The sequence below is a fragment of the Daldinia loculata genome (assembly GCF_022478755.1).
Source record: "Daldinia loculata strain CBS 113971 unplaced genomic scaffold F4817scaffold_2, whole genome shotgun sequence".
Classification (NCBI taxonomy): domain Eukaryota; kingdom Fungi; phylum Ascomycota; class Sordariomycetes; order Xylariales; family Hypoxylaceae; genus Daldinia; species Daldinia loculata.
The window spans coordinates 1076123-1090727 of NW_026054856.1; the positions used below are offsets into that span (position 1 = coordinate 1076123).

Consider the following 14605-nt stretch of genomic DNA (forward strand, 5'->3'; position numbering starts at 1 on the left):
TTGAGTAGTTCGTTCATCGTGTTCTCGACATTGTGTCGTGTTTTCTATTGCAGTATTTTGGTAATTCCTGTCGCTTGAGCTCGGTTTGTGCAAGTAGCTTGCCTATATAGCTATTCTAGGTCTGGCAGTAGGACGAAATCAATCGCAGTCTATCTCAATCTTAAATTTGACCGTAATTAGCTGTAGAATGCATGCGTTATGACTAGTTATTCCTCCCGCCCACGGCCAAATGTCTTTGTCTCGTCAGCCAGGGATGGGTTTGCTTGGAATGCAACTTGCTCTCTACGGCCCACGCAACGCGCCTGATGCTGATAGCAACGCATTCCAGCAGCAGATTTGGGACTCGAGATGACGCATTCCGAGATTATTATCCAGGCATTGCATGGCTTGTAAGTGTTTAGGGTTGGGTATGAGAATTTTGATTTGTGTTGTTTTGTTTTATCCCATGCCGACCTCGTCTTGAACCGTTTCTCCTCGCTGCCCGTCTGTGTGAATTTGTTCTCTCCAGTGACTACACTCTTCCGCGGATTCGTGAAGTTTCTTCCATGTCCATGTAATGCCAATACGAAGCTTTATACGTCTTACTAACCAAACTGCCCGTGAGTGAGCGAGGAAGGCGTTAGAAGAAGTACGAATGCGACCCGAAGGAAATCAAACACACCTTTGGGAAGTCAGTTCAGGCCTCACCTCGACCTTGGTATAAGAAATGTCTTTCTACATCGGAAGTCGAAACACCGCGTCTACTATAGCGGCACATGAGACCGGCGCCGAGATGGCTCTCTCGACAGGAGCCATAGCCGGCATCGCAGTCGGCGGAGCCGTGATTCTCTTCGCGGCGCTCGCACCTTTGCTCATCAAACTTGCCAGGAAGCAGGATGAGCGTCGCGCGTCTATCTTCCCTGATGTTGCAGTAGAGTCTGGGGACGCGACAGCGAACGAAACGGGCCCACGGCGACTGCGCAAGAAGAGTTTTATTGGTGAGCAGGTGGCAGTCATGATGGACAAGGACGACGAGGTCGGGATGGAGGAGAGTAGGAGTAGACGGTCGAGTTTGAACGTCATATCTCCCGCTCGAACGCGGCCAGGAAGCTTTTCTGCGGGAGACGGAAGCGGTAGGGGCAGCATAGACACGCAGCAGGGACAGAAGCCCCGGTCACCGGATAAAGAGCGCGGCTACGACATGTATCAGCACCGGCGCAAGACATCATGGATCGACGAGGACGCGCTTCACGGCCCAACTATCACTTCTCCGGGGAAGTCAAAACAGAAGCACAAGAGGAAAGTGAGCTGGTTCGACGGTGGTTTAGGCCGCTCCTTAAGCCGCCTCTCGACGAGAAGTGGTATAGGGGAAGTGAGCCCTACTTTGCCGTATACCGAGACGGGAATAGAAGAGCAGCTCAACACTCCTGCTGACAGTACCAACGAGCAGATGAGCGTAGCACCTCAGGATGCAAACCTCACCGGATACACAGCAACACCACGTCAGAGTCAACATCAGCCCCAGGTATATACCAGTCCACAGAAGTCATACGGGCCCTCGAATAACCCAAGCCCCGGATCCGCCTCCAACAGCCCTTCAAAGTCACCGCCGGATATCATCCATAACCCACGATACCGTAACAGGGTCTCGTTCCAAGCCGCCCAACAACTAGCCGGCGGAGCGCGTCTGCCAGCCCCTATTAGTATTCCGCAGGGGCAGACGCAGAGACCGCCGGTATTAAAACACAGCGCAACGGACACGGAACTAACGGAAATTCTGCGCATGACCGAAGAGAGGTTGCAAGACGGGAATAGGAGCGCGCGACGGCAGACTCTAATGGCCCCTCCGTATACCCCTGGACGGGTACTTAACGGAGGGATTCACGGTAACCACTATGGGGGATATACGGACTTCAGCTACGAGACTCCCGGCAGAGGGGACGTTAGTCCCGTGAAGAGCCACAAGAGCGCCCCGGCAACAATGTCGTATGCAGAATTAGAAGGATCTACTCCAAAGCCGCAGCTATCTCAACGTCAGATGCGGACTCCTGGGCATTCGCGACAGCAATCCCATGTATCTAGGATGTCACAAGTTTCCATGCTATCGGAACCGGATAGCCTCGTTGTGTCTAAGAGGGAGTCGTATCAAGACGTACGAACCGCTTTATCCAGCCCGAGCCGGGTTAACAGGTCGGCAGAACCTAGTCCTAGCCCGCAAGGGAGCCAGCCGGCTCGCCCATTCTCAAACGGCAGTACCTTGTCTTCCGCTTTATCAACACTATATAGCATGGAAGAAGCATCTGTTCGTAGCCCGCCGGTCGACTCGAGACAAGAGGGCAGCATAGAGAGGCGCGCCCCCGGCGAAGTTCTTTCCAGTCACGAGGTGCTCTCTCCAAGCAGAAACCCCGAGACAAACCCAGAGCGAAATCCCAAGTCTCGCGTCAAGGAGGAAGAAGTACCTCCTCCATTACGAATTCGTCGAGGAACCTTAGGCATGGACACATCGCCTGCGCATCAGTTACCCCTGCAACAGAGCATAGAAGCCAACACTATACCCAGACGTAAACCATCATTCACGCTCCCATCGTCAGACGAAAACGACGACGACGACGACCCATTCACCATGTCAACTCCACCGCCGCAAAACCCCGCTCGTTTATCAAAGGTCTTCTCACCACTTCCCGCTGAACCACCCCGTAAACAGTCAGACGCGAAGCATCCCGCGCACAAAAGAACCATATCCCAAGAAAGCGCCTCCATCTCAACCCCAACGCCCTCGCCCTCGCGCAGACGAGTATTACCCTCCCCCCGATCCATACTCAACTCGCCCACCTTCGCCAACCGACAACGCGCCCCCAGCCCCGTAGTCTCCGAAGCCGGGCTGTCATCCGTATACGACAGCTACAACTACAGCTACAGCGATATCGCAGCCGACAACCCCCACGCCTCGCCCGAGAAACTCGTGCCGACGATATCCAACTCGGGCCGATCCTCACGAATCGGGTTCCGCATCCCGAACTACGGACAAGCCGAGGAACCGCGGCAGTTCAACCACGAATCCATATCATGGGTACCAGCATCGCCGCCGCCGCCGCTGCGGCGCGGCATGCCCTCCGACGGGTCCATATACTCGCAAGACGAAGACCAAGTCCCACCACTGCGCGCGCAGACCATCAAGCGAAGCAAGACGGTGCGCATGTCAACAGCGATAACCGAGCTGCGGCGCATGAATAGCCAGCTAAGCACCATGAGCGACATCAGCGTTGCCAGTTCGACGGTCGTAGGGATGCGAGGAGGTGGATTCAGTCCCGGGCGACACAGCGGCGGTGTGAGGAATTATCTTGCGCTGGGAGGGGATCTGAAGAGTAGTAGCGGTGGTGACAGATTCTCACAGTCGAGCGGTACTATCATTCGCAACGCCAGTTCTAGTTCCAATACCAATGCGAAACACGGCAGTCCTTTACGACGAAGTGGCGCTGGGAGAAGTCGTCGGGGAACGGTGGTGGTGCAAGGGCTAGATGCCAAAAGGGGGAGTAACATCGGAACAGACGCCGTGAAGCACGCCAGCCAGATCATGACGCATGCCACGAAGCTAAGCCGCGAAGAGGCGACGGCTAAGCGGTTGAGTGTTGAAAGTTTGTACGACGCGAAGGGGTTCCTGAAGGGCTAGGCTAGTTGTAAACGCCGCGGTTTTATACACCACGCTCCCGACGAGCGCAATATTTCCTCTGTCATGTAAACACAGTGTGCTGATATCTTTAACATTCGTCGTATATTATATATGTATATCCTGTTATGTAACTGGGTTGGGTTAGGGGGTTCCAATATAATAGTTATTTGAATTTCCAGAGCCTCTATCCTTGACTTTTAGACACCGAGGATATACTAGGGAGACATTAGGTACCCTAGAAGATACCGTAATAATCGGACTATTCAACTCTCCTAATGAACTACCGTAATCAAATCCAGTATTAATCAAGCTTCAAGGGGTATCCATCTATCCTAGCCTTATTGCATGTTAATATTCTAGTTTTAATTGAGAACCGAGTGAGTGGTAAAACTTACCAAGGTATGAAGCTCTGTTTAACGTCGTAAACTACGAACGGACTGCATTAAATTATTACACATGTGCCCGGATGGTAGCACGAATCGTAAGTCGTCCCAAATACCAGGGAGCCCGAGAGTACATACTTGCGAGCTCGGTTGGGCGCTTGGTTTCCATATATGGCTCGCTTATTCGGTTCGCGGACGTTTCGAGTCAGTACCATCGCCATTTTCCACCCCATCCATGGCGTCTTGATCTACTTCGACATGTCCTCGGACGCGACCTGCACCATCTCCGAGTTCGCCACTCACACCATTTCCCCCGATCCAATTGCCTTCTTGATCGAAATATTGGTTGACGTTATCGGCAGTAATCCAGCCGGAGCTTCCCGGCATTGGAGGCGGCAACCCACCGTTGAGATCTCCCCTAAAGGCACCAGGTAGTCCTTCAATCGCATCTCCCTCGACATTACCCTCGAACACGATACGGTCGAATTCATCTCCGCCCTCCTCTTCGTCTTCCTCCTCGTGGGGGTCGGGGTGTAGATTCGAGCACGCCGAGACCTGGTTGAATAGTGCGGTAGCGCGCTCACTGTTCAAGGGGTCGATAACTGGGGTCTCCGTTGCAGATTGCTCTTCTGGTAATGCCTTATATGGGATAAGCGTGAGCTCGATAGGATCAAGAATTTCATCATCCTCTCCACCCGAATTCGAGAACTCGAGCTGCATGTAAACTCCGATGAATTTGTAAGATGCCTCATCCGGTTTCTCTACATGGCGGAAATTCTTGATGGCGTGGAGTGTGATGGCAGGGTAGGGAATCTCAATTCCAGTTCCACTCTTGTGAGAGAAAAGCGTCAACTTGCTATTGGCAAATGTCAGCAATGCTCAGTTATGAGACCTGATAAAGGAATATTTACTTTGATGCAACGAATACCTCGACCTTTTCCTCGAACAAATGCTTCCCCCAGTTATTCTCGAGCGCATAGCATTCCGGCGGACTAGGATTTAGGGGTGTAAGGCCGTCCTCAGAACCTTTTGAAAAGATATATAGAGCTTCATATTGCTTGTTCGAGACCCACGCCTTGACGTTTTCGTCGTGATAATAGAGGATGGGCTTCCCATCAAAGAAGGTATCTGGGGTTTGAGCTTGGTATTCACTTAAGGGCTGGAAGTCGTTGTCTGCCGAAGGGCAAGTTCTAATTACGGTCGGAGGCAGCATGGCTTATAGAATTCTCGCCGCGGTTAATGATAATGAAGGTTCTTATCCAATATCAGTCGCGTGTTGTCGCGATATACCCTAAGTCAATATATGAAAACGTGAAGACGAAGTTGTTACTTCAATCAAAGACGCGAAAGGCTATGGCGGTCTTGAATTATTTGGTTTAATCGAGAAATTGGAGAATAGAGGGGCTTATCGCTTATCGATATCTCACGTCATACACGTCACGGCAGCTTCGATTACTTCGATACCTCGATCTTACAACCTGAACATGTCCCTTATCCGTCAAGTCCAATTTGAATTATCTACCTCCTAAGGTAGCAAACGGACAGTCTATTTAAGTTGTCAGTATCAATTGCATAATGGTCACAATGCGCGATGATCGTAAGTATCTATTACCTTCATCATTCATTCCTACCAACCAATACTAACACTAACACTCATCTCCCAGGCACACACCCCCTCCTAGCGCAAGTCCCCCTAACCGTCTCCCCCTTCGTCTCGCTCCCCACGGCCGCCACACTCCCCTACACCTACAAGTCGATGCCGTCAACGCTGCCCCCGCCCGCCAGCGGCGTAACCGGCGCCAGCGACGCCAAAGTCAAGTACGTAGTCGCGCAGTCCGGCCACGCCGCACACCCAGACGACATCGTCGCGTCGTGCAAGGCGCTGCAGGCGCACCTCACGCGCATGCAGCAAGACTCGGAGCGCGTGTTGCGGGACCTGCAAAACCACATCCGCGAGCGCGAGCTCGCCGAGAAGCGCCGCGTCGCCCCGGGCTGGCTCGACAGCGACGCGCGTCTGCTGCAGCCCGAGCGCAGTAATTACCCCGCCGAGGCTGAGGTCGCGGGCCAGTTCGCTGAGATGAGCGTTGCGGATGGAGGTGGCGGAGGTACGGCGGGGATTAGCGAGATGGCGGTTGATCAGGGCGAGGAGCTGGATCGCGCGTTTGGCGGCTTGAGGTGAGGTGAGGTGGGATGGGACGAGATGGATGAAAAGGGAGAGTAGGCATATCGGGTGTTTATGAGCGATGCTTCATGTCCTTGTACTAGGTGTTATACTTAACCTCGTCTTTACATCAAGGATCTTGGCATGGAGTTAAGGCATTTGGGACATTAACCAATGATTGATAATTAATTATATTGAAATATTATTATAGTAATCATACATTAAAAGTTCAAGAATGTACCTATGATTATAAGGAAACGGCGTTTTCTAAAGTTATTTGACTTACTGATTAATTTGACACAATTTCTCACAAATAGCCTTGTTTATGTCCACCAAGACTTGTCTCCGGTGCAGCTATCAGGAAGTGGTCAAAGTACCTTCAGTATTTAACTTAGCGATCGATGGCTACATCGTAACATACCTACGACACTCGGAGTCTAGCATGCGGCGCTTGTTAGGTCTAAATATCTCTGACATATCCTCTAAGGATACGTGCTCCGTATTGTAGTAATAAGATGGCGATCTCCGAAGGATCGAACGCAGGCGATAGCGCTTCTTTCCGGGCCATTACGCCTCGGGATTCTCTCCTTTTGACGTCTATACACTTTCTTTCGAGAAGTAATCTTACCTCCCATTCCCAGCGCGAATGGACTCACTCGCTTAGAAAGAGATGACCCCTCCAACCGTCGATAGTAACTTTTGCCGTAGTATCGAGTAGCTTGATGGCTTATCCTACCTAGATTTGCTCAGGACTAAGTAAGGAGGCAGGTAAGTATTATATTTCATAATACGGAATACTTAACGCGGGAAGCGTAGATATGTCGCAGAAGAACCGGTACACTTTCCAATGTAGCATCCCTCCGGCATCATAAAGGCTCTTGACGGCCTCTACTACTTCGCTATGTGCCTCCGAAACCTTGTGGAAGTTTTCGTCGCTCGTGTATGCCTCTGCCACACCCGGATCATCCAGCCGGAGAAGACGTTTCGAGTCGGGATCTGAAATGACTTTGGCGTGTAGATGGTTTAGCAATACGGTATAAATAATCCATAAGGAGACCTAAGCAGCAAGAAGACTTGCTTCTTGGTGACAGTTCTCACGGCTAAGTTGTAGTACATGCCGAACTGCCTCGCAATAGCTGCTTGTCCTTTTCTGTTGCGACTGATCAGGCAAATTATCCCGTGATTCCAGGCCGTGGAGGTATAGCATGACATTTTCGGTAAGATACCGGTCTAGATCTGGAATATACCTGTTGACATGACAAATGATATAGTTCTGCTGGTTCTGTGGTGGGTCAAATAGTTGGAGCATCTTAATAACTAATTCGGGATCAAGGTCTATTTCAGAGACTTGACGTTGAGACCGGGGTGGTGTAGAAAGTTGAACTAACCGCTAAATAGATTTATAGAAGTTAAAGCTGGCGTCAACGTCGTGCCGAAGATTGGGGCTGTGATGGCGTTACAGTCGTGAGTAGCATTAACCGTGGAAAAGGATCGCGAGTTGGGTAAAGGCCGTCGCGCGGTGTCTAAAAGAGAAAAGAAATGTTAGCCATTTATCTTGTGCTTGCTATCTGCATTTACTCGCCGCTTTCATGTGTAGGTGTTTGAAGTTGGTTAACGATTTCCGGAGGGTTTTCTTCCCAGTGCTTTTGTATGATGCGGTTGACGGAAGATTGAAGGGTTTTATCAGAGCCAAATTTTAATATGGTGCTTAATGTGCTTACAACTGTTCGATTAAACTGAAGACTATCTTCTTTTTGGAGCTCCACGAGACTTTCGTGGAAATCGGTTTCGAAGTTCTCGTAGAACTCTTCCGAAGATAATGCCGAAGACTTCCGTGCAGACGAGGATGACGCCGCAAGCCCTCGTACGAAGAATTGACTAATAGAATTCATTATGGACGTATAGTAAATAGTAATGGTTGAATAGTGGTTTAAGGATCACGTCGAAATTGTTGTTGCGTTCTAAGTATTTTGACGTGACAAGGATTTAAAGTGGTAAACCAGGATCTAAAGTGGTAAACAAGGATTTAAAATAATAAACGCGTTGACGCGGTCTAGTAGGGAGAATAAGGAGGCACGAGCCCTCGACGATCGTTGGCACCCACTTCCTCATATCAGCTTGGCCTAATATTACAATGTGAGATGTCCAGCATTCCCGTGAGACTCTTCTATCTAAAATACAGATTATTATAGGCCCGGGGTATAACGGCAGGGCTTGACCATCCCATATACATACGGCCCAGGCTTTGTGCTCCATCATATACTAAAGACTAAAGTACGTGCCACGAAACCGCCTGGGTTACTCTACAAGTCTGGGTCTCGATGCACTGGAGCCATCAAGATCCTCCTCTGCTTTCCTCTTTCCCCCGGCAGTCCCCGTTGTTTCAGCACCGTCCGCACCCGACACATCTTTCAGGAGGACCAGCTTTTGGTACAGCTCTTCTCCTAATAAATATTTCATGTACTCGCACTTGAACGGTTTGAGTTCATTATTGAGGAGCGTAAGGCGACGTTGGTATTCCTTCATGTCCTCCTCGAACTCCCTTCCCAGCTTAGTTACGATCAATCCGTACGGCGCACGGCCTGTCCTAGTGCGGCAATGGAAAAGGTTCTTCGGTAGCTGACTTTCAAGGTGTTGTCGTTGTTTCGTAGCCATGGTAAATTCGCGTTCTTTCTCGTTGCTATTCACAAGGAAGGAGTTAAGCTCTCTGCAGTCCTGACAGTTCGTATAACAGTTTATCGGCTTGTGCTTCCAACCCTGGGACTTTATGGGACGCTTTGGTAACACTCCGACGAAGATATCGCGGAAGAGAGTTACAAACATGTTCCTGACGCATTCAAGGGGAGGGACCTTGTGTTTCTGTAGGACCGCTAATAGAGCTTCTAAGAATTTCTGAACTATACTGCCAGGGAGGTGATTTTTTTCTTTTAGTTCCAGGCTGGATTGACAGATATTAGTACAACTCATCTCGATGAGTTTAATGGCCTCTTTGGATAGCCCCATGTCCAGACCCAAGCTGATAACCTCTATGGTCTTATTAAAACCCAAGTTATTTTCACTGCGAGGTGTGGAGGGGTAGATGTAGGGGGAGGGGGGTAGTAAATCGCTGGTGCGCAAAGCCAGCTTTTCTGTACTACTCTCCAGGATGCACCGGTACGCATCTGTAGCTCTCGCGAGTGTTTTGCGTTCGCGATTGTAATAGATATCCCGTAATATCGTATAAATGAGCCGGTTGGAACCTTTGCTTGACAGTGTCGGCGCAAAACTAATCAGTAAAAAGAAAAAGAATCAGCCCGTCATAATCTTGCATGCTTCAAATCACAGTACTTACCAGTTTGCCAGCCACGCCAAGTCATTAGATTGCGAAAAAAGGAGGCAAATCAAGTAATCATGATCTTCCATGCCCAATGTGTGCTTTGACTCAACCATTCTTTCTGACATCGATGTCCTCCAGCTTTGAAAGGAAACTTTTAGATCGTCGTGTTGTATCAAAGCGTCTAGACGGTTCAATACATCAGCTAGGATTACCAGAGAAATCTTGCTAGCCCCAGAGAACGCGTCGCCGAACCTAGAGTAATTAGAGAAAGGTCATTAAGATCACTGGAAATATCGACTTACCAAAAATCCCAGTCCGGCTGTTTCTGAGTGTCCTTGAGATGCTCATCCTTCATGAGCCGGACTATTGTCTCTAATACTAAATGTCGAGGAACCGGGTCCTTCAGTGCAGTACGGACAGCTACCTGGTACAGTGTCTTCCTTTGCAACTTGATAGCTAGGTCGATCACGTTGGATAATAACGTGCTATCGGGCGGCCCATTGGGAACGGCACTCTCCAAAATTGTCAGCAGGGAGGCCTGAAGATGATGATCGTCGGGCTGGTGTTCTAAAGTATGTCTGGCCAAGCTTAGTGCAGTTCGTAGGCCGGGCTTAGAAAGAAATGAGGATATGTTGCTCATAGGCACTACAACAACGACCTAAATTAAGTTAATATAGGGGCCTTAAGACAAAGATTAGGCTATGGCGAACTTACAGTGTCATGGTAACGGAGGATCGACGGCATGCTTTCGTTGCCAGTAAAGCCACCTTCATCTTCACTGTCGGGGTCTCGGTCCCACAGGTCTGACCCTAGGATATCCTCATCTTCCAAATATACCCTATTGCAAACAGTCAATCCATCACAAGTCCTCACGTCTTCCAGTTCTGTTGACTCTTCATCATCATCATAATACTCGTTGGAGTCGTCGCCCTGCGTTCGGGTCATCTTGGCAAGAAAAATGGTGAAGCCGCAGCTTAAGCCAACTTCGTACAGACTTTGACATACAGCTCTATCCCGTCCTTTAAGATTGCTAAGCTTCAGGCTCGACTGGGTATATTTGTGATCAAGCATATAAACTAGCTTCTCCCTGAACGGTAGCTTTGATTGCCACTTAACCAATACCGAACGGAGACGCTCTGATTGCTCTCCGACCAGGTCAGCAGATATGTGCTTATGACCCGTATGGATGATGTTATATGTCAACACCAAGCGGTACCCGGACTTCAAAGGTTTAATCTCGTGCGTAACATCAGAGAACCACGAGAGGCTCGTTAGGCCAAAGTCAGAAGTCTTATCTGTTTCGAAGACGTAGCTCTTACCGGCATGAGACAGGTGAACACTACCGCCATCATGTTTCGAAGGAAGGCAAATGACCATCGTTCCGATCATTCCTGGGACCTTTTCCGAGTCTTTATGACGTTTGAAGAAAGAGCCTTCTTCATATAGAAGCAGCTTATAAGGCTCAGCTCTCACCTCCGACATAGCCAAACTTTGTGCAGCATCGTCTAATAGGGAGGCAACATAGGCTTGCCAAGCAGGATTCGCAAGCGCGAATTGAGTATGATCAAGTTCCCATGTCTTGCGTACCGAAGTATCAACCACCGTCTGCAGCAGCATAAGTTAACGGTCTGATCATGTGTAATTCTTAAGGCTAAACATAGGGGTTACATGAAAGCCACATACCTCGTCACCTTTACCAAAGGGAGCTTCTCTAGATACACTCCTGATCGTCTCAGCATCGCGAGGCACCAATGGCAATGGTATAAGGGTGCCAGCAATTGTCAAACCAGGGTTGATAAAGGCTTCGTGCTGTTTAGATACAGCGACACGGCCAGCGGTTTGGATTTTATCGAGACATCTTAGTAGATCTTTTTTTATCTCGTTCAGACTATCCTCCTCGGATATGGACTCGGAATCCATGTCATCTTCGTCATTCCCGGAGGAGCCATCCGAGATTTCTATCGGAGCTTCAGAATATCTATTCATATTGAGATTTGTTGAAAGACCCCGGTGTTTCGATTAGAATCAAGTTATCTGATACCTACTGAAATAGTAACTAGGTAGACGCGAATAATAGTACATAGTATTTAAGACGCGTCTCGAACCATGCACAGACCACACAGTGTAGGTAATCTCAATCAAACGGCAGTTCAATTAGTGATGATCACTGATATCACTGATATCACTGATATCACTGATATCACTGATATCACTGATCAGGCTGTCAGGAAGTGCCGATTTTGTAAGTATTAACATACCAAAAGGCTCACTTTCTTGTCCACATAACTCGGCGAAATACTAGATCATATCTTTATAACTTATATCAGAATAAAATTCAGATTCTGTTTTATATCAGTATAGTCTTTGGCATTTTTCTGCTTGTTTATATCTCGAGAGAACCTTTTACAAAGGTATTCCCCTTGTTAAGCACCTGCACCTATCTTGGCGCCATTTTATGTAAACGCGTCTCCAGCGCGTTCGACCGCGTATTGATAGATAGAAAGATAGGTAGAAAGTGGAGCACCTACCTTGCATAACCTTTTGGTTTTCTCGCATAACTAATTCTTTAGTACCTAGACTGCGCCAATTATTAGCGCTATTCTTAACCGTACATAAGAGGTGGGTAACTTTACTAACCAATGAGCTTAAAATTGATCGTTGCGGGGTGTTCGCCTTTAAATTATGGATTCAGTTCAGACTTCTCATCTTCATAAGAGCATACATTAATACTAAGCCCAAGCCCAAGATACTCACCTTTATACTCACCTTTATACTCACCTTTCTTTGTCTATTATGGTCCAATTAGGTCTGAAGGGAACCCCCAATATGAAGCATTCCAACATGCCGTAACATTCATAGCGAACCTACACCCGAACCATGATAATTTCTTGTCTTGTATCTCAATGTACACTGCTATTCTGCCTTTATGATCCATCGTTAAAAATGACTGTACACTTTGGAGATACCCTACCAGGTACGTCGGATGCAGTCCCGCGTATGAAGTAATGGTAACGGGAACATGATAATACCGTTATAGGAAACTCGGGGAGCCCGGTGATTAACGCCTCGGGGAGCGTCGTCGCTGTGCACTGCGGTTCTGGTTGTGTAGACCGCAAGATAGTTAATCTTGCGGTAGCAATTGAACGTAATGGCAACAACATTACAGCCCTCCGCCAAGTCCTCCATAAGGTGTTGGCAGGTTCGAGCCCATCTCCACGTCACCATGAGCAAACCATCAATGTGCGACAGCTGATGGAAATCAGGGGCGTCGGGGGTCGAATCTTTGCCTGGTAAGGTGGTGGGAAGGGGTAGCGAAGATGAAAATATGGCTACGTGCCACATGATTTTTATGAATGTGGCGTCTGGATTGTTGGAAAAGCCGGACGGTATGGTTTTGGATAGATGCGATTTATGACTCACGACGCTATACATATTGCATTAAATATAAACCAGTCTCAAATGGTTACCCCTTGGGCGTAAAGAAACATGATCTCATATTAATCTTAACTCATACCCCTATTCCCAATGCGTCTCCTATCACACACAACCACCTCACCAGTACTATGGTATCGATTCATCGAAGCTATAGCAATTTAACGTCTTTGGCTGTTTACAGAAGCAACCTCGGGTTGGTTCTTCGAAGCGGCAGCCACCGCTTCATTGTCGAGCGTCTGGGTTTTACGTCTCCGGAGGAGTACAAATGCAATAACGCCCACAATAGCAAGAGAAGCCACGATTACGCCAACGGCAATGCCTGCCTTGGCACCGCCGGATAGACCATCGCCAGAGGAGCCCGAGCTAGGGGCCGCGTTTGCGTCAGATGCAGCATTTGTGGCACTTGGTGCTGGGGTAGAAGTAGATGACGAGTCGCCAGATTCGAAGTCTGTTGCTGTTACGTTGAAGCAAGGAGGTTGGATCTTCATGTCCTTAGGCTCGACGAAGGTCTATGGAAGGCGTCAGTATATACTCCATATATAGGGCCAGGTGCTATTAGTATCATACAATGTCAGCGCAAGCGTAGAAGGTCTGATTTCTGCCGTTGAGCTCGTTGTCAACGTTCGACCAATACTCCAGCTGGATTGTGGCATTGGTTCCCGCGGCTACGGTGTTCGGGACGTCGGCAATCTTGTAGCATTGGTGACCAGGCTCAATCTCCGTGACGTCGCTAACGACTTGCTGACTGAACTGGCTCTGGATAGTTGGTGCTGGGGCAGTGTCAGTGTTGAAGTGCACGATATACACGACAGTACTAACTATTGTCATATGCGATGGAGAAGTTGACATTCCAGGCATCGTCGGCGATTGATAGGGCAACAGTCCCCTGAGCTAAATGAAGACGAGGTCAGCCCGAGATATATTGCCTCATGCCATTGCTACAGGTACTCACTGAGAGGGAAGGCAGTTCTGTTGATTACGCCGCTGGAGCTTCCGCAAGGCCCTACGTTGTCGGCTGAAGCGCTCCAAGGTCTGTCATCAGGCCAGAGGAAAGCAACGGGGCCCATGACACTGCCTTCGAGACCCTCACCATGAGCCTCTCCATCGCCGGCGACGAGCTGGCTCCCAGCCAGTGCGGCAATATAAGACAACTGACTGAACCTCATATTGAATAGACAATATACCGCAAGGAGCTACCTCTAAGATGATTGTAATGATATAGTGGGTGCTTGCCTATATAACTACGGGGAGGCGGTTGTGGCTGGGGGAGGGTTTTGGAGGGTGAAGACAGGCGCAGAACGATCTTATAAGTATTAATCGTGCAGCCCGTGGGGAGCTCATTTAGGTCATATAACCGGCACCTTGTCACAGGCCAATCACTTCATTGCCAAGCTCGATTCCCACCATCAAGTCGTTAACGGACACGCACAGTCATTCGTCCGAGATAAGCCGACCCAAGACGTTGTTAGATTCTATAGCCTGCCTCTAGGTGGCAACCCTGGGTAACGGTTCCTTGCCCAGGGAGATACTAGTTAGCTACCTAGTGAAGAATAGGCATCTCGGATTTGTCGACGTACTTACGGCATCTATGTCTAGTATAAGATTTTCTCGTAACAATACTCGAGTACAAATTAGTTCGTACGAGAAACTAACATGTCAGG

At 48.9% G+C, this 14605-nt stretch overlaps 6 protein-coding genes across 6 annotated transcripts; 2 read left to right on the forward strand and 4 right to left on the reverse strand.

Annotated features, from left to right (window-relative positions):
- Window positions 1–226: 226 nt before the first annotated feature.
- F4817DRAFT_86352 (uncharacterized protein) lies at window positions 227–3986 on the forward strand. Its single transcript, XM_049307982.1, has one exon. It carries the CDS (start codon window positions 707–709, stop codon window positions 3647–3649), a length of 2943 nt encoding a protein of 980 aa, XP_049163703.1. The 5' UTR covers window positions 227–706; the 3' UTR covers window positions 3650–3986.
- F4817DRAFT_86327 (regulator of volume decrease after cellular swelling-domain-containing protein) lies at window positions 3902–5385 on the reverse strand. The gene is made up of 3 exons (XM_049307981.1): window positions 4944–5385; window positions 4045–4888; window positions 3902–3986 (listed from the first exon to the last, which is right to left on the reverse strand). The coding sequence occupies exons 1-2, from the start codon at window positions 5243–5245 to the stop codon at window positions 4213–4215; spliced, it is 978 nt and encodes a 325-aa protein (XP_049163704.1). The 5' UTR covers window positions 5246–5385; the 3' UTR covers window positions 3902–3986; window positions 4045–4212.
- Window positions 5386–5453: 68 nt separating this feature from the next.
- F4817DRAFT_324182 (uncharacterized protein) lies at window positions 5454–6453 on the forward strand. The gene is made up of 2 exons (XM_049301606.1): window positions 5454–5629; window positions 5697–6453. Exons 1-2 carry the CDS (start codon window positions 5608–5610, stop codon window positions 6209–6211), a joined length of 537 nt encoding a protein of 178 aa, XP_049163705.1. The 5' UTR covers window positions 5454–5607; the 3' UTR covers window positions 6212–6453.
- A 289-nt stretch (window positions 6454–6742) lies between these two features.
- Window positions 6743–7502, reverse strand: F4817DRAFT_364869 (uncharacterized protein; the record flags this gene model as incomplete). The annotated part of the gene is made up of 2 exons (XM_049306804.1): window positions 6743–7198; window positions 7292–7502. The coding sequence occupies 2 exons, from the start codon at window positions 7500–7502 to the stop codon at window positions 6969–6971; spliced, it is 441 nt and encodes a 146-aa protein (XP_049163706.1). The 3' UTR covers window positions 6743–6968.
- A 786-nt stretch (window positions 7503–8288) lies between these two features.
- F4817DRAFT_86401 (uncharacterized protein) lies at window positions 8289–11947 on the reverse strand. Its single transcript, XM_049307983.1, has 5 exons — window positions 11193–11947; window positions 10224–11114; window positions 9812–10167; window positions 9525–9761; window positions 8289–9458 (listed from the first exon to the last, which is right to left on the reverse strand). The coding sequence occupies exons 1-5, from the start codon at window positions 11493–11495 to the stop codon at window positions 8492–8494; spliced, it is 2754 nt and encodes a 917-aa protein (XP_049163707.1). The 5' UTR covers window positions 11496–11947; the 3' UTR covers window positions 8289–8491.
- A 1074-nt stretch (window positions 11948–13021) lies between these two features.
- F4817DRAFT_86434 (uncharacterized protein) lies at window positions 13022–14269 on the reverse strand. The gene is made up of 4 exons (XM_049307984.1): window positions 13897–14269; window positions 13764–13835; window positions 13512–13714; window positions 13022–13453 (listed from the first exon to the last, which is right to left on the reverse strand). Exons 1-4 carry the CDS (start codon window positions 14108–14110, stop codon window positions 13103–13105), a joined length of 840 nt encoding a protein of 279 aa, XP_049163708.1. The 5' UTR covers window positions 14111–14269; the 3' UTR covers window positions 13022–13102.
- Window positions 14270–14605: the final 336 nt, after the last annotated feature.